This window comes from Phacochoerus africanus, chromosome 15 (assembly GCF_016906955.1).
Source record: "Phacochoerus africanus isolate WHEZ1 chromosome 15, ROS_Pafr_v1, whole genome shotgun sequence".
Classification (NCBI taxonomy): Eukaryota; Metazoa; Chordata; class Mammalia; order Artiodactyla; family Suidae; genus Phacochoerus; species Phacochoerus africanus.
Window position 1 is genome coordinate 100,483,784 of NC_062558.1, and position 19,808 is coordinate 100,503,591.

General features: G+C 37.4%; 1 protein-coding gene across 3 annotated transcripts in view; it reads right to left on the reverse strand.

Annotated features, from left to right (window-relative positions):
* ATAD1 (ATPase family AAA domain containing 1) overlaps positions 1-19,808 on the reverse strand; it is a 66,525-nt gene that overhangs the window by 25,833 nt on the left and 20,884 nt on the right. For all 3 annotated transcript variants that reach the window (XM_047762405.1, XM_047762406.1, XM_047762403.1), the window contains exon 6: positions 4,425-4,531. In XM_047762405.1, the coding sequence (XP_047618361.1) occupies positions 4,425-4,531 (107 nt within the window). The remainder of the gene's footprint in view (positions 1-4,424; positions 4,532-19,808) is intronic.

A 19,808-nucleotide genomic window follows, 5' to 3' on the forward strand; every position in this document is an offset into this window, starting at 1 on the left:
GAACCACACTGTAGGGCTCTGAAGTGGCTCTGGAGTATACTTCATCTAAATACCATGACTTCCTTGGCTTTAAAACTATACTCTCATAGGATATAATATTAAACTGTTTTATCTTACATGGACTAACTATTCAATTGTCTACATGCCTTAAATACTGTTGCTTTGCCCCCCCCCCAAAAAAACCCCAAAAAACCTGTTTCTTAAGAGTGCCACTCACACTAGGACTGATAAAGCAGCTCTCCCTTCAGACCTGCTGCTGCACATGGCAGCCACGCCTTATTCTTATCTTCCCTTCTGCTTTAAGGGAAGGGAATGTGAAGGACATTGGACTAGCAGCTCTGAACTAACTGTGAGTCCAACAGTCCCTTCTCCATCCAGGTCTTCCTTTAAAGTTTCAGCTGTTCAGTAACTTGAGTACCCAATGGAGCGTGTTTTGTACTAGGGACGTGGAGGTCAGTAGGACAGCTGTTAGACACAGAAGCAGCAAAATAATGGGGTTGCTTCCATGGACTACTGTAAGGGTGAAGACTAGTAGAGTCACTTAGGTCTTAACTTGTCAATACCTAGAAAAGTGGAAGCCACAACCTAGCGGTTACACACCTAAAGTTTTAAAACAGGTACTAGAATAGCCATGGTAGTACTGTTTGTAAAAACAAAAATATAGAGTTGACCCAGAGGTTCATCAGCAGGATGGATAGAGAAGCTGTGTAGCTCCAAAGTAAAACAATTAATATATGTTGCTTAGGGATACATAATGTATATACAGAAACGCTTGAGAGTAATGAGCCCTCAGTTGCAGGCAGTGGCTGCTTCTAGGGAGGTGAAGGAGGTACATGAGGGGGAGGTGGGCAGGGGTGTGAGTAGCTGTTCAGGCCCAGGGAATGTGATGTTCTGATTACAGGAACTGAGAGGAAGCCAGGGGTGCTTGAAGAGTGAGGAGGTGGGGTGGGAAAAAAAATACTGTTGCTTAGGGGGATAATTAGTTTTTGGAAACCTATAAACTAATCCCACTGAACGGATTTATGAGAACCAATTATTAATAAAAATTGTTTGTATTAATTTATCTATGTGTGCTTTCTCCTCAAACCATTCAACAAACACTAAAGGTAATTTTCCTTCTTAATGAAATTATACTTTCATAAAGGTGATACAGAAGGAGAATAAGGGGCTTAATTGTCTTTTTGAGAATTATGTGTCTCAGGACTTTTGATTTATGGAAATGTGGAGATTCTTAAACCCTCTGGCTACAAAACGTGAAAATAATAAAGTGTTAAAAAAAAACCTCAAATTAATAAAAAAATCTGCAAAAAAGTAAAGGAATTATGCTAAAGCAAGCAGTAAGCTAAGTGTAATTGAGGTAAGCATGTGCATAATTGAGGTCAGCAAGGGTAGAAGTTGACTATACACCATATGGATGTGTACAGGTCTTAGAGAATGGGGTGTGTGCTGGACACCTTATGGGTCAGAGCCTGATAAGAAACAACCCTTCATAAAGCTCAGATTCATGAAGTACTACAACCTAAGAAAAGTGGTGAAATGTTAGAAAATCTATTCAGCAGAATCAGGCCTTGGTTCTTGCAAAGACATATAAACACACACTCCAAATCCCTGAGATTTCATGCTGTATGGTCAGCTAACTTGGATCTTGAACCTGAATTTATCTACTTGTCTTTGAAAAAAATATGGCAGATGTAAATATAAAATCCTCTTAGAGCAGCAAACCTTCAACAAAGGTTTCAAAAATTCACATACAAAGCTCTACCAAATGTGACTTTTCCTATGAAATCACGAAATACACAAGGAAATAACCACTTTAAATTCGAATGACCAAACAAGATTTACAAATACTTATGTCAGAACTAATGAATATGGACTATAAAATTAGTGTTAACATATTTAAAGGAATAAACATGAAATTAAAAATAAAAACACAGCAAATACTTATACAGTAAAAATATACCAAGTACTGTTATAGGCACTTTACTCAGATTAAATACTTAAAATCCTACAACAGTTCAGAGGTGGATACTATTTTTCCCTTTTTCTAGGTATTACTTGTGTCTCTGACACAGAATGATCATATAATTCGGTGAAGGTCACACAGCTAACTGATGCCAGGGTTCTGCTTTTCTAACTGAACTGACAAAACTAACCTGGCAAACCTGAAAAAAAAATCTAAAAGAATTTCTAGAACTGAAGAGTATAAGCCCAACGAAAGCATCACATAGCAAAAGAATACAAACGAAGCTACGATTATCAAACTGGAAGAGGTGGAGTTCCCATTGTGGCTCAGTGGTTAACGAATCTGACTAGAAACCATGAGGTTTCGGGTTTGATCCCTGGCCTCGCTCAGTGGGTTAAGAATCCGGTGATGCCATGAGCTGTGGTGTAGGCCGCAGACGCAGCTCAGATCCTGCATTGCTGTGGCTCTGGCGTAGGCCATCAGCTACATCTCTGATTATACCCCTAACCTGGGAATCTCCATATGCCATGGGAGTGGCCCTAAAAAACACAAAAGACCAAAAAAAAAAAAATTTACAAATAAAACAAAACAAAACTGGAAGAGGTAAAGAAATTACCCAGAATATAGCACAGAGAAAAAAATGGAAAAGTTGAAACACATGGAATATAAATAAGGTATGTCCATTTGGGATTTAATGAAAAGATCACAGGGAGAATGGAGAAGAAAATTATCTGAGGAAATAGCTGAATTGTTAGATGGCATGAAAGATAGGATTCTATGGTTTGTTTTTTTTCTTTTTTTTTTTTTAAACGGCTGCACACATGGCATATGGAGATTCCCAGGCTAGGGGTCAAATCAGAGCTACAGCTGCTGGCCTACACCACAGCCACAGCAACTCGGGATCTGAGCCTTGTCTGCGATCTACACCACAGCCCATGGCAATGCTGGATCCTTAACCCACTGAGTAAGGCCAGGGATCGAACCTGCAACCTCATATTTCCTCCTGGGATTTGTTTCCACTGCACTACAACAGGAACTCCAGGATTCCATGTTTCAAAAAGAGGCAAAAACAGATTACAAGATAGAAAATATATATTAAAGTTAAAATAACAAAACAATCTTATTAACTTTTCTGTAAGAAAGATTTTATATATAAGAGTTATAAAATAGGTAATTCATAGAAAGGGAAAAAAAAAAAAACCCAAACAGAAAAATGGTTTTAGAACTGCCATTTCCAGCAATATGACAGAAAAACAAACAAGCTGGATATATTAAAACAAAAAACAAAAACACAACAACAACACTGACCTGGCAAAAAAGTATGGAATATTCAGAAGTAAAGAAGTAGGTGAAAATGGGAATCAAAGAGGTAAACTGAACAATACAGCTGGCTTTTTCTCTAGGGACATACCAAGGGACCTTAATTTTGTTTTCACAGCCTTGCAGAGGGGAGAAGCAACACCTCGGATAGAAGACTTTAATGTAGGGTTTCGGTCGTGGCACAGCGGAAACGAATCTGACTAGGAACCGTGAGGATGTGGGTTCGATCCCTGGCCTCTCTCAGTGGGTTAAAGATCTGGCATTGCTGTGAGCTGTGGTGTAGGTCGAAGACGAGGCTCGGATCCTGTGTTGCTGTGGCTGTGGTGTAGGCCAGCAGCTGTAGCTCTGATTAGACCCCTAGCCTGGGAACCTCCATATGCTGCAGGTGTAGCCCTAAAAAATTTAAAAAAAAAGACTGTAATGTATAATGTTGGGACCATACAGGTGACAGGAAGTGGTTAAGTTATTTAAGTTTCAGCAACTAATGAAAATGATAATATAATAATAATAGGCATAAGAACTGAGAACAAAGACTAAGGATTTATGGTAAGAGTCAAAAGAAGCATGTACAGAATACCCATAGCCACTAGTCATTTCTTCATGCTTGATATAAATGGTTCTAACATCCTGGTTTTTTTCTCTTCTGTTCTATGTTTTGGGCATTTAGCAATCTTTGTTTTTTTCGTCTTTTGTCTTTTTTTTTTTAGGGCCGCACTCGTGGCATATGGAGGTTCCCAGGCAAGGGGTTGAATTGGAACTGCAGGTGCTGGCCTACGCCACAGCCACAGCAACTCAGGATCCCAGCTGCATCTGTGACCTACAACACCACAGCTCATGGCAACGCTGGATTCTTAACCCACTGAGCGAGGTCAGGGATCGAACCTGCAACCTCATGGTTCCTAGTCAGATTGGTTTCTGCTGCACCACGACGTGAACTCCCATTTAGCAATCTTTTAATATTTTGTTAACAAAGCCCTCAAAATGGACAAAGACATATACAAACTATATTCTTTCAGATTCTCATCCTTTATTGATAAATTATGAAAAAAAAAGTTAAAAAGCCTAACAAGCAACCAGATAAATTTTCTATTAACACACCTACTACAAATAAAACAAGTTTAGGTAAATTTCTTTCAAATACCTGGCAGCTATGATCAGTATCCAATCCATCCCAGAGACTCATAAACTGAGCTTTCATCATGGCTGTAGCCTCATGGTCAGAGCTTGAACGGTTTCGCAGAAAGGAGTCTAGAAGGAAAAAGTCCTTGACCTTAGAAATTAATAATAAATTATTTATCCTTTAAATGATTTCAAATTTTTAATCAAAAGCTGACAATTTTATGAAATATTAGAAATAAAAATGTTCAACTATGAGTTGTAACACATTATTCTGATGTAACCGTTTTGACAAATTAAAACATCAATGTGCAATCTTCATTTCTTTCCTAAAAATACAATCTTATGAACATATATAAAAGAAATAAAGGATCCAGTACTGAAAGGCTAAAAAAGGATCAAGCAGTGTCTTGAAGGAAATCCTGTTTTCTCGGCCCTAACTTTCCAGGTTATCTGCATTCTATGTGTGTGGTTTTTTTTTTTTTTTTTTTTTTTTTTGCTTTTTAGGGCCGTACCTGTCACATATGGAAGTTCCCAGGCTAGGGGTAGGATCAGAGCTATAGGTGCCAGCCTATACCACAGCCACAACAATGTGGGATCCAAGCCACATCTGTGACCTACACCACAACTCATGGCAACACTGGATCCCTAATCCACTGAGCAAGGTCAGGAATTGAACACACATACTCATGGCTAATAGGCAGGTTTGTTTCCACTGTGCCACAGCGAGAACTCCTGCATCCTATGTATTCTTAATTATGAGGTCATATTCTTTTCCCTCATACACTTTTCATGGTAATAAATTAAAATGATATTGGAAAATTTTAAAACACTATTAAGTTAGAAAATGTAGGACAGATAACGGTTTAAAACACACATACTAGCATACCATGCATATATATGCTATACATGGTTAAAAAAGAGTCTTTAAAGAAATACACCAAAATGCTAATAACTTTAACTACCACTAGAATAATTTTAATTTCTTCTTAAATTCTTTTCTGTTTCCCAAAATATCTATAATGACTATGAAATGCTTTTTTTTTTTCTTTTGTCTTTGTAAGGCTGCACTGGAGGTTCCCAGGCTAGGAGTCTAATCAGAGCTACAGCTGCTGGCCTACACCACAGTCACAGCAATGCCTGATACGAGCAGTGTCTGTGACTTACACCACAGCTCACTGCAACGCCGGATCCTTAACCCACTGAACAAGGCCAGGGATTGAACCCGCCACCTCATGGTTCCTAGTCGGATTCGTTCCCACTGTGCCACGACGGGAACTCCTGAAATGCTTTTAAAAGGAGAAAAAACAGCTTCCTTCTAGAACAAAAGGACTGAAAGGTGGTACATCCTAAGAATGAAAAAAATAACAATAAAACAAATCCTAGATTTTCTAGTACAATCCTATTTCAAATGTTTTGTCTTATATTCCTTCAAGTCACCGGCATTTCTGATTACCAGCTGAACTTTCACATTTCAACATTAAAACTAAAACTTGAAATCTGTCAACCACATATGCAAGTGACATAAAAATGCTTTTTAATGTGCTAGGTCCAACCTTTCATTTTAGATTATTTATATATTTATATTAATATCTTATTTTTCATAGATAAGTTGTGTAAATTCAGCTGCCTATTTAACCATCATAATTTTCCTATTGATTATTTCTAAATTATCTTCATTACTGAGCATGGTTCTGGCAAGACGGCTGCTTAAAATAATATGAAAAACCTAAAATGCTGGATAAGTATACCTAACTATATCTGGAATTACGTTAAATGTAAATGGTCTAAAGTCTTCAAGTACATGATTAAAATATTAGACTGGATTAAAAACAAAAACCAAAAAACCCAACTGAGTGCTGCTTACGAGAGACACAATTTAAATATAAGAGCTCAGAATGCTGAAAAGCATGGAAAAAGACATGTACATAAATACTAACAAAAATGTTGGGTAAATTTTTATATAAGTCAATGCATATCTGATAAATAACGCTGAAACAACCAGACAACCACATGCACAAAAAGATCTAGATACAGACCTTACGCATTTCAAAAAAATTAACTCAGAGAATACAGATCTAAATGTAAAACAAAAACTATAAAACTACTAGAAAATAATATAAGCGAAAATCTAGAGAACCCTGGGTTTGGTGATGAGTGTTTACATATAAAACCAAAAGCAAAATCCACCAAAGAAAAAACACAATGTTGGATATCATTAAAAACAAAATTCCTGCTCTGTATAAGACATTGTTAAAAGACAAGTGACAGACTGGAAAGAAAAATATTTATAAAACACATATCTAATAAAGGACTTGTATACAAAATATACAAAGAACTCTTCAAAGTCAACAGTAAGAAAACAACCCAGTCAAAAAATGAGCAAAAGATCTGGATACCCTAAGAAAGAAGATACACAGATGGTAAATAAGCACATGAAAAACCGCTGAACAATATATGTCATCGAGGAAGTGCAAATTAAAACAAGAGAGGTAGGATCAATGGTGGAGGAATAAGACATGGTGCTCACCTTCTCCCACAAACACAACCAAAAAACCCATCTACATACAGAACAATTCACACAGAACATCTACTGAGCACTGGCAAAAGACCTCAGACCTCCAAAAGAGCAAGAATCCCTCTACATAAATGGATAAAACAAAAGGAAAGAAAAGAGGGAGAAGAGGAAAAAAAAAAAAAATCAGGACTAGACCAGCACTCCTGAGAGGGAGCTGCACAAGAGGAAAGGAATCTGCATGATGGGAGGCTACCTAACTGATGGGGAAATCAGCCAGGATGGAGGAAGATCCTCAAAGCCTCAGAGAAAACTGCAGTAGCCAGAATGATAAAGGTAAAACTGAGAGAGAGCTGTACAGAGAACTGGTACCACCTCCCTGGACACCGCAGCCTGAGACACTTGGGTTGGGGCTGAGTGCTGAGACTCAGGCTTCAGATTTCCGTTCCTGGGAGAGGACTAGGGTTGACTGTGTGTAGACAGCCTTAAAGGACTAGGAGCAGTGTGCCACAGGCTGGGGAATTGAGTGCTACTGCCCAAGAGAGAGTGAGGGAGGAGGGCTGGGACCATGGAGAAGCAAAGGAGAGAGGAGGAGGGGTGGGACTACCCTAGGAACATCCTTCTCTGCATACCCATGGGCTCTTGGGTGCACCTCTTGCACAGGCTGCAGGGGTGGCTGCAAACTGCTGCAGCCATCTCAGACTCCTGAGGTCGGCATGGCCCCCTACCACTAAATTTCCTGTGAATAGGCACTGCCTGAGGCACAGTAACCTCAGGGATCGCTGTTGAGGAGGGCCCTGCAACGAGGTGCCACCCATTGCCCTCACTCCCCTGGGAACACACATGGCCCAACCATTTCTGCTGCCAAAGGCTCTGAGCATCACTTCCACCTACCTGAGGGTCACTGCCACTGCCCTGGGACCTGCAACCAGGAGCAGCTGGCACCCTGACCTCCCTGTGGGTCCTCATGACTGCCAAGGGCCCAGCAACCAGGCACTGGCTATAGGCTTTACCCATTGCCACTATCCCTGGAAGCATGTGCAAGCTGTACACTAGCACACTGCCTATCAAGGGGATAATAGCCTGCACACACTGAGGAAAGGGAGAGCAAACATCAAAACCCAAAGCAGCCCTCACACCAAAACAAACAAAATAAACAGTAAACCCTCACAAGCTACCCAGAGACACTCCTGCATATAAACAGCCCTCCAAGACTATAGTAGATAATTATTTTCCCTAAACCCACAGAATAAGAAAAATATAAGCAAAATGAAGAAGCATAGGAATCATTCCCAGTTAAAAGAACAGAAGAATTCCCCTGAAAGAGCAATGAAAGAGACCTCTGCAATCTAAGACACCAAGTTAAAAAAAGGAGGTGATGAAAATACTGAAAGAATTAAGAGTAGACATCAACGGTAATGCAGATTATTTTACAAAGCAACTAGAAATGATAAAGAGGAATGAATAAAAATTAAGAAATTCATTTGCAGAGACACAGCTGACTTAAAACCATTGAACAGCAGAATGCATAAGTGACTTAGAAGATGAATATTATTATTATTACGCAATCAGGACATCAAACGGAAAACCAAACAAAAAAACACTAAAGGAATATATGAGGTTTATGGGATAATATACAGTGAGCCAATCCACACAGAAGGAGAAGCAAAAGGGGATTGAAAATATATTTGAAGAAATTATAGCTTAGAAACTTAGGATACTGGAAGCACAGAGGGCCCCAAACAAGTTGAAATCAAACAGACCTACACCAAGACATATTATAATAAAAATGGTAAAAGTTAAAGAGAGGATTCTAAAGGCACCAAGAGAAAAACAAACAGTTACTTATAAGGGAACCCCTACAAGGCTATCAGCAGATTTCTCTACAGAAACACTATAGGCAGGAAGAGGGTAGCAATATATATTCAAAGTTCTAAAAGGGAAAAATTTGCAACCTAGAATACTCTATCCAGCAGGATTATCATTTAAAACAAAAAGAGAACTAAAGAATTTCTCTAACAAACAAAAACTAAAATACAGCAATACTAAACCCATTCTAAAAGAAGTACTGAAAAGTTTCCTTTAAATAGGAAAGAAGTAAGAAGATATAGGATGGAGGAACTCACAATTGGAAAATATTCACTTAAATAAACCAGTATACAGACACATAGAAAAAAAAAGACATCAAATCATAAAATGTGGAGGAGAGTAAGAAAATCTAGACCTTTTTTTTTTTTTTTTAAGAATGTGTTTGAACCTATATGACTATCAGGCTAAAGCAAGCAGATATAGGAAGGGGCTAACATACCTGAAAAACAGGGCAACCACAAATCAAAGGCAAACAATACCTTCACAAAAACTTAAAAGAGGACAGAAGCATAAAATTTTTTAAAAATGATAAAAGGATCAATTCAAGAAGAAGATATCACTCTCAATATATAAGCCCCTACGCTAATATAGGAGCACCCAAAAACATACAACAAACACAAACAGACATAAAAGGAGAAATTGATGGGAAAACAGTAATAGTAGGTGACTAACGTCCCACTCACATCAACAGACAGATCCTCTAGAAAGAAAATCAAGGCTACATAATCCTAAATGACACAATAGAACACTTAGAATTGATATTTTCAGGACATTACATCAAAAAAAAAAAAAAACCCAGAATATACACTCTTTTCGAGTGTACATGGAATTTTCTCTAGCACTGACCACATACTGGGGCCAAAACTAACCTCAACAAGTATAAGAGTACAGAAATTATTTTAAGCATCTTCTCTGACCACAATGGCATAAAACTAGAATTCGACCACAGGAAAAGATATGAGAAAATACTGACTACGTGAAGACTAAAGAACATGCTGATAAAAAAACCAGTGGGTCAACAAGGAAATCAAAAAGGAAATTAAAAAATACCCCAAGACAAATGACAACAAAAACACAACCATTCAAAATCTATGGAATGCAACAAAAGCAGTTCTTAGAGAGAAGTTCATAGACATACAGGAACAGAATTCCTCAAAAAAGAAAAACCTCTTATCAACAACCTAACCTACAACCTAAAAGAATCAGAAGAAGAACAAACAAAACCTAAAGTGAGCAGAAGGAAGGAAATCATAAATATCAGAGAAGAAATCAATAAAATATAGATTAAAAGAACAATTAAAAAAAATAAAACCAAGAGCTGGTTCTCTGAAAGGGTAAACAAACAAACTTCTGTCCAGACTCACCAAGAGAGAGAGAACCAAATAAAATAAGAAGTGAAAAAAGATAAATCTCAATGGACACTGCAGAAATACAAAAAAACATAAGAAAATGATGACTATTACATGCAAACAAATTTGACAACCTAGAAGAAATGGACAGCTTTCTAGAGACATACAGCCCACCAAAACTGAATCAAAAAGAAACAGATAACCTGAATAGATAGATCACTAGACATGAAATTGAATATGTAATAAAAACACTCCCTACAAACAAGAGTCCAGGCTTCACAGGCGAATTCTACTACACATACAAAGAACTTGCACATAGCCTTCTTGAACTTTTTCCAAAAGACTGAAGAAGGAACACTCCCAAAGACATGCTACAAAGTTACCATCACCCTAATACCAAAACCAGACAAAGAAACTACCAAAAAAGAAAATTACAGGCCACTGCCTTTGATGAACATAGGTGCAAAAATTCTCAACAAAATTTTAGCCAACCAAATCCAACAACACACAAAAAAGATCATATATTACAACCAAGTGGGATTCATCCCAAGTTCATGAGGATGGTTCAACATCAGCAAATCAAACCACGTCATACACCATACTGACAAAAGAAAAGGCAAAAATCACATAATCATCTAAATAGATGTAGAAAAACCATTTGACAAAATCCAACATCCATTCGTGATCAAAACTTACCAAAGTGAGTATAATGGGAATGTATCTTAACATAATAAAAGCCACTCATGACAAACCCACAGCCAATATAATACTCAACAGAGAAAAGCTGAAAGCCTTCCTGCTGAAATGTGGAACAAGACAAGGATGCCCACTCTCACCGCTTTTATCCAACATAGTATTGAAGTCCTAGCCACAGCAATCAGACAAATAAAAGAAATAAAAGGTATCCAAACTAGAAGAGAAAAGATTGTCACTACAAGCAGATGACGCAACACTACATACATACAACCCTAAGGACTCCACACAAAAACTACTCAAACTGATCAATAAATTTCAGCAAAGCAGCAGGATACAAGGTTAGCATTCAGAAATCCAATTCCATTTCTGTATACTAACAGTGATGTATTAGAAAAGGAATATAAAATAACACCCCCCCAAATTAAACACCTAGGAATAAACCTGACCAAGGAGGTGAAAGACTAATATGCTGAGAACTATAAAACATTAAATCAATGAAATTAAAGAGGAGTCAAAGAAATGGAAAGATATCCAATGCTCCTGGATTTGAAGAATTAATAGTTAAAATGGTCATACTGTTCAAAGCAATCTACAGATTTAATGTGATCCCTATCAAAGTGCCCCTGACATTTTTCACAAACTAGGACAAGGAACTGGCATTGTCACTGCAACAGCTTGGGTTGCTGCTGTGGTATGGGTTCAATCCCTGGTCTGGGAACTCCCATGTGCCACAAGTGTGAGCCAAAAACAAAAACAAAAACAAAACAAAAACCCTAAAAGATACCAGTACCACCAAATTGGCTTACAAAAAATGCTAAAGGAACATCTCTAAGTGTAAAGGTCACAACTACAAACAAGAAAATTACAAAAAGGGAAGGCTCACTGTTAAAGGCAAACATAGAGATAAGAGTACAAATTCAGGATATTTGAAATGCATTTGAAAGTTCATGAGGAAAGTAAGAGATCAGCAACTTAAGACAATTTTATATATATATGTGTGTGTATATATATGTATAAACTGCTATGTCAAAATCTCATGGTAACTGCAAACCATACTGAACATATTTATTGATAATTACATTAAATGTAAATGGATTAAATGCTCCAACCAAAAGACATAGACTGGCTGAATGAATACAAAAACAAGACCCACATATATACTGTCTACAAGAGACCCATTTCAGATCTAGAGACACATACAAACTGAAAGTGACAGGATGGAAAAAAGTATTCCACACAAAAGGAAATCAAAAGAAACTCAAGCAGTAATGTTCATAGCAGACAAGATAGATTTTAAAATACTGTTAACAGAGACAAAGAATGGCACTACATAATGATCCAAGGGACTGATCCAAGAAGACATAACAATTTTAAATATATATACACCCAACATAGGAGCACCTCAAATATATAAGGCAACTGGTAACAGCCAAAAAAAAAAAAAGGGAGAAACTGACAATATCATAATAACAGCAAGGGACTTAAAAACACCCTACTTACAGCAATGGACAGATCATCCAGACATAAGGAAACAGAGGCCTTAAACGATGCATTAGACCAGATGGATGTATTTACAGAATATTGATGGATTGATATTTACAGAATATTCCATCTTAAGGCAGCAGAATAAACATTTTTCTCAGTACACATGGAACATTCTCCAGGATAGCTCATATTCTATGCCAAAAATCAAGCCTCAGTAAATTTAAGAAGAATGAAATCATATCAAGCATCTTTTCTGACCACAACACTATTAGACATCAACCACAAGGGAAAAAAATGCAAAATATCACGAACACTTGGAAACTAAACAATATGCTACTAAACAACCAATGGATCACCAAAGAAATCAGAGAGGAAATCAAACAATAATTCGTGACAAATGAAAATGAAAACATAATGATCGAAAACCTATAGGAAGCAGAAAAAGCAGTTCTAAGAGGGAAGTTTATAGCAACGCAGTCTTACCTCAGGAAACAGGAATAATAAATAAACAACCTAACATGACACCTAAAGCAATTAGAGAAAGAAGAACAAACAAAACCCCAAGTTAGTAGAAAGAAAAAAATCATAAAAATTAGAGCAGAAATAACTGAAATAGAGACCAAGAAAACAACAGAAAAGTTCAATGAAACTAAAAGCTGGTTCTTTGAAAAGATCAACAAAATTGATAAACCCTTAGCCAGACTCATCATGAAAAAAAAGGGAGAGGGATCAAATCAATAAAATTAGAAATGAAAAAGATGTTACAATGGACATCACATAAATACAAAGGATCGTAAGAGATGACTATAAGCATCTCTATGTCAATAGAATGGACAAACTAGAAGAAATGGACAAATTCTTAGAAAGGCAAGATCTTCCAAGACTGAACCAGGAAAATGTAGACAATATGAAAAACCAATTACAAGTACTGAAACTAAAACTGTGATTAAAAAAATCCCAACAAACAAAAAGTCCAGGACTGAATGGCTTCACAGGCAAATTCTATCAAACATTTAGAGGAGAGCTAACACTAACATTTCTGAAACTATTCCAAAAAAAAAAAAAAAAAGAAGAGGAAGGAACACTCCCAAACTCATTCTATGAGGTCACCATTGCTCTGATACCAAAACCAGACAAAGATGCCCCCCCCCAAAAAAAGAATATTATAGGCCAAAACCACTGATGAATACAGATGCAAAAGTCCTCAACAAAATACTAGCAAATCGAATCCAATGCATTAAAAGAATCATACACCATGATCAAGTGGGATTTATTCCAGGGATGCAAGGATTCTTCAATATATGCAAATCAGTGTAATATGGCACATTAACAAATTGAAGAATAAAGGCCATATTATTATCTCAATAGAGGCAGAAAAAAGCTTTTGACAAAATCCAACACCCATTTCTGACAAAAATCCTCCAAAAAGTGGACAAAGAATCTAACTCAACATAATAAAGGTCATATATAAAAAACCAACAGCTAACATCATTTTCAATGGTGAAAAAATGAAAGAACTTCCAGTAAGGTAAAGAACAAGACAAGGATGTCCACTCTCACCACTTTTATTCAACATAGTTTTGGAAGTCCTAGCCACAGATATCACAGAAGAAAAAGAAACGGAGTTCCCACCATGGCTCATCAGTAACAAACCTGACTAGGATCCAAAGGATAAGGGTTCAATCCCTGACCTCGCTCAGGGGGTTTGGATCTGGCATTGCTGTGAGTTGTGGCATAGGTCGCAGACTTGGCTTGGATCCTGTGTTGCTGTGGCAGTGGCATAGCCTGGCAGCTATAGCTCCAATTCGACACCTAGCCAGGGAACTTACATATGCTGCAAATGCAGCACTAAAAAGCAAAAAAAAAAAGAAAGAAAGAAAAGAAATAAAGGGAATTCAAAATTGGGAAAGAAAATGTACAACTGTCACTGGTTGCAGATGACATGATAACTATACATAGAAAATTCTAAAGATGCTAACAGAAACCTACTAGGGCTTATCAATGAATCTGGTAAAGTTGTAGGGTACAAAATACATACATACACACATAGAAATTCTGTTGCATTTCTATACACTAAGAACAAAAGGCCAGAAAGAAAAACTAAAGAAACAATCCCAAATTACCATCACATCAAGAATAAAGTATTTAGGAATAAATCTACCTAAGGAGGCAAAAAAACTCTCCTCTGAAAACTGCAAGACACTGTTGAAAGAAACTGATGATGTCACAAATAGAAATATATACCATGTTTTGCATTGCAAGAATCAATACTATCAAAATGACTATACTACCCAAGGCAATCTACAGGGTCAGTGTAATTCCTATGAAATTACCATGGCATTTTTCACAAAACTAGGACAAAAACTTAAAAAAAAAGGAATGGAAATACAAAAAACCCTGAATAGCCAGAGCAATCTTAGAAGAAAAAAACAAAAAAAAGCAAAAATGGACGAATCAGGCTCCCTGACTTCAGATTAAACTACAAAGCTACAGTCATCAAAACAATATGGTACTGGCACACACACACAAAAAAAAGAAATATAGATCAATGGAAAGGAGAGAGAGCCAAGAAATAAACCCATGCACATAGAGTCAAATAATCTATGACAAAGGAAGCAAGAATACACAATGGATAAAAGACAGTCTCTTCAATAAGTGGTGCTGGGGAAGCCGAATAGCTATACGTAAAAGAATGAAATTAGCACATTCTCTAAAAACATACACAAAAACAAACCTGGAGTTCCTCTGTGCTACAATGGGTTAAGGATCTGGTATTTTTCACTGCAGTGGCTTGGGTCCCCGCTGTGGTGCAAGTTCGATCCCTGGCCTGGGAACTTCCACATACCGTGGGTATGGCCAAAAAATCCCCTCAAAATGAATTAAATACCTAAACATAACACTAGATACTATAAAACACCTAGATGAAAACTTAGAACACTCTTTGACATAATCACAGTAGTATTTTTTGGTCTGTCTCTTAGAGTAATGGAAATAAAAATGAAAATAAACAAATGTAACTAATTAAACTTAAAAGCTTTTGCATGGCAAAGGAAACCATAAACAAAACAAAAAGACAACCTACCAAATAGGAGAAAACATTTGCTAATGATGTGACCAAGTGATTAATTCCCAAAATACATAAATAGCTTGTATAGATCAAAAAAAAAACAAAAAACAAAAAACAAAACAACAAAACCCAAACCCAAACCCAAACTGAACAAACAACCCAATCAAAAAATGGGCAGATGGAGTTCCCGTCGTGGCTCAGTGGTTAACAAATCCTACTAGGAACCGAGGTTGTGGGTTTGATCCCTGGCCTTGCTCAGTGGGTTAAGGATCCGGTGTTGCCATGAGCTGTGGTGTAGGTCGCAGACACGGCTCGGATCACGCATTGCTATGGCTCTGGCATAGGCTGTCAACTCTGACTCGACCCCTAGCCTGGGAACTTCCATGTGCCATGGAAGCAGCCCTAGAAAAGGAAAAAAGACAAAAAAAAAAAAAAAAAAAAGGGCAGATGATGGAGTTCTCTGGTGACCTAGCAGCTAAGGATTCAATATTGCCGCTGCTGTGGCTAGGGTTTAATCCTGGCCCAAGAACTTTTGCATACCTAGGGTGTGGCAAAAAAGGGGGGGGTGGGCAGAAGAGACATTTCTCCAAAGAAGTCATAGAGGGAATCCCCTGGTTGCTCAGAAGTTTAAGGATATGGCAACATCAATGCTATGGCTCACAATGCTGCTATGGTGTGGGTATGATCCCTGGCCTGGAAACTTCTGCAGGCCATTGCCTAAAGGCACATGAAAAGATTCTCCACATTGCTAATTATTAGAGAAATGTAAATCAAAACAAGTCAAAACTACAATGAGGTATCACTTCACCCTTGTCAGAATGGCCAACAACAGAAAGTCCACCAGTAATAAATGCTGGAGAGGGCGTGGAAAAAAAGGAACCTTCCTAACTGTTAGTGGGAATGTTAACTGGTACAGCCACTGTGGAGAACAGTACAGTGGTTGGTTAAAAAACCAAAAACAGAACTACCACGTGATCCTGCAATCCCACTCCTGGGCATACACCTGGAAAAGATAAAAACTCTAATTCAAAAAAAAGAAACCGCATGGTCATAATAGCACTCTTCGCAACAGCCCAGACATGGAAGCATGTGTAAGCGTCCATTGCTAGATAAATGGATAAAGACATAAAATTACTCAGCCATAAAAAGATACAATGCCATTCACAGCAATGTGGATGGACCTAGGGGTGGGCTTGAACCACCTCAGGCAAGCTTCTTAATTTTTCTGAGCCTTAGTGTCTTTAACAGCAATGGAGATAATAAATCCTCCACCACAGTTCCATCATGAAGACTAACGGAAATCTCGTTCACAAGGGCCTGGTTCAGTGCCCAGCATGTAGTTGGTACTCAGATGTTTCTTGCCCTCTGAGTCCTTTCTCCAGTGTGTGGCATCTGTTCCCCTTCCCAACACATACATGCCCCCCATATATGGCCCTAGGGATAGGATACCCAATAGCATAGCCTTTTGCCTTCTCTGGGAAGTAGATGCCACAATGGGGGCTCCCAGGGAACACAGGTGAAAGAAAAGGGGCAGAAGCAGGAACAGGCAAGGGGAATCTTCAGACTAGGATGAAGATGTGACAAAGCCTATGCTGAGCCGAGGGAGCCTGGGAGCAGAGAACACCCATTAGAGGTGTCTCAGAATTTGTAGCACCACTGGGCTTCGTCAATGACCATGGGCTGTCCCGGGTAACCAGCTGCCAGCTGAGATGGGTCCTTGAGGAGCCAGCTAGGGACCATCAGGCTTAAAGGCTCATCTCTGCTCTGTCAAGCCTTGGAAAACAAAGCTTATTTTTAACACATACTAGAAAATGCTTTCTAAAAATCAATATGAAAAAAATTTAAAAATTAAAAAAAAAGAATGGACTTATGGAATATCATACAAAGTGAGTTAAGCCAGACAAAGACAAATACCATACATCACTTACATGTGGAATCTAAGAAATGATACAAATGAACTTATTTACAAAACAGAAATAGACTCAATGACATAAATATAGTTACCAAAGTGGGAGGGGGGATAAATTAGGAGTTTGGGATTAAAATATACATATTACTATATAAATAGATAACCAACAGGGAACTAATACACAGTATTTTGTAATGGAAGAGAAAGTTAAAAAAGAATATATATAGTTACATATATATAACTGAATCATTCTTCTGTGTACTTGAAACCAACACCACATTGTAAATCAACTATATTTCAATAAATTTATTTTAAAAATGGAAAAGTAGAACTTCGGAACAATTCAAAAAACTATATAAAAACAGAATGTTTTAAAATTTGAAGACATTAAAAGGGACTGAAATTCTAATAAAGGCAAGCTACAGTAAAAATTTGATAAATGTGTAAAAGAAACAAATAGAACTTCTAAAGTTCAAATATAATTGACAGAATACAAAGCTAATGGTTGTGAGATTAAACATAGCCAAGCAAAGAATTACCTTTTTTTTTTGGTCTTTTTAGGGCTGCACTTGCAGCCAGGAGGTTCCCAGGCTAGGGGTCGAATCAGAGCTAGAGCCACAGGCCTACGCCACAACCAGAGCAACACTAGATCTGAGTCATATCTGTGACCTACACTACAGCTCATGACAACGCTGGATCCTTAACCCACTGAGTGAGGCCAGGGATTGAAAGTACATCTTCATGGATACTAGTCAGATTCATTTCCGCTGTCCATGCTGGGAACTCCATGAATTACTTTTTATAACCCACTCAATGACCTTTGAGTTGCACCATTACTTCACGTGTTGAAAAATATTTTTCAATGCTGCTAATTAAATTATAAAACCAAAATAAAAAATTCTGACAGTTAAATTATAACACGCTATCCCAGAGAGTTCTCGTTGTGGTTCAGCAGGTTACAAACCTGACTAGTAACCATGAGGATGTGGGTTTGATCCCTGGCCTTGCTCAGTGGGTTAAGGATCCATCATTGCCATGAGCTGTGGTGTGGGTTGCAGACGCCTCTTGGACCTTGTGTTGTTATGGCTGTGGCACAGGCCAGGAGCTGCAGCTCGGATTCGACTCCCTAGCCTGGGAACTTCCATATGCTGCAGGTGCGGCCGTAAAAAGCAAAACAAAGAAAGAAACAAAAATAAAACAGCATGTTTTAGAACTGATGAAATATGGTAGAGAACTAGAAGCTAAAACTACAGAAATCTCTCAAAATTAAGTAAAGAGCTGAAGAAAAAAACCACATATATAATAAAATAGAAACCCTGTAACATTCATTAGCAACTAGAGAGAAATGATGGATTACTTACAAAGAACTATTAGGTTATAAGCAGAATTCTCAAAAGCAGTAAGAAAGGCTGGAAGACAACTGTCTTCTGGCTTCAAAATTTTGGAAGGAAATAATTCCGTATCATTTAAAGTAAAAACAGAATTAACACATTTTCACACAAAGACATAACTCACTGTACTCAACAATCTTTGTGAAAGAATTTTGACAGACCTTAGTACAAAGGAAATTAAATCTCGAAAAAGTAGGTGTAACAAGTAACAGTGCCCAAAAAACTGGCAAAGTGGATCTCTAAAAAAGAGCACTGACAGTATAAAAATAACAATTAATATGGAAAGTAAAAAACAGGATAAACTATTTTTCTCAGCATGTAAGAGATGAGATGATTAGTTTTCAAGAGTTCTAAAATCCCTATATTTTGGGGGGAAGAGGGGAGAAATAATGAGTCTATAAGAGAAGTAGCTATGCTAATGCATTCCAAAAGAAAAAGAATACAGATGACTCTCGAACAATGCAGGGGTCATGGGCGCTGATGCTTCTCACACTCCAAAATGCCACGTATGATTTATAGTTGGCCTTCCATATTCACAGTTTTGCTGTACCTACAGTTTGTGTGGGCCTACAGTATTTACTACTGACAAAAATGCACATATAGGTGGATTCATTCAGTTCAAACCTGTGTTGTTCAAGGGTCAACTATTTTTAACTTCTAGACCTATAGCAGGGAAAAGGGCATAAAGAAAGCACAAAAGTCCACTAGATTGGCATGTAAAAAGCACAACACATTTATATGGTAGAAATAAATTGAAATATATCAGCTACTGAATGAAAGCAAACCAACCATACTTTGTGGTTAAAGAGTCTTAGATTCAAATTATTAAAAATCCAGATATGCTCTTTTGTTCAAAATTCAAAATAAAACCTCAAAATAACTTGAAAGAGAAAGATATTCAAGGCAAATAAATAACCAAAATATTTATATTTATACCTATTGTTCTATTTCTATATAGCTTATCATATTTACTATAGCTTTATTATAATATGTAGCTTATTACAACAAAATACAGATGATTCATAAAATATGGAAGTCATTCACTAACATACAGGTCATGACCTACAGAGAAAGAAGACCTATTTTATAAGTTGGCTGTTCATATGGCAAGGAATTAAACTAGATTCC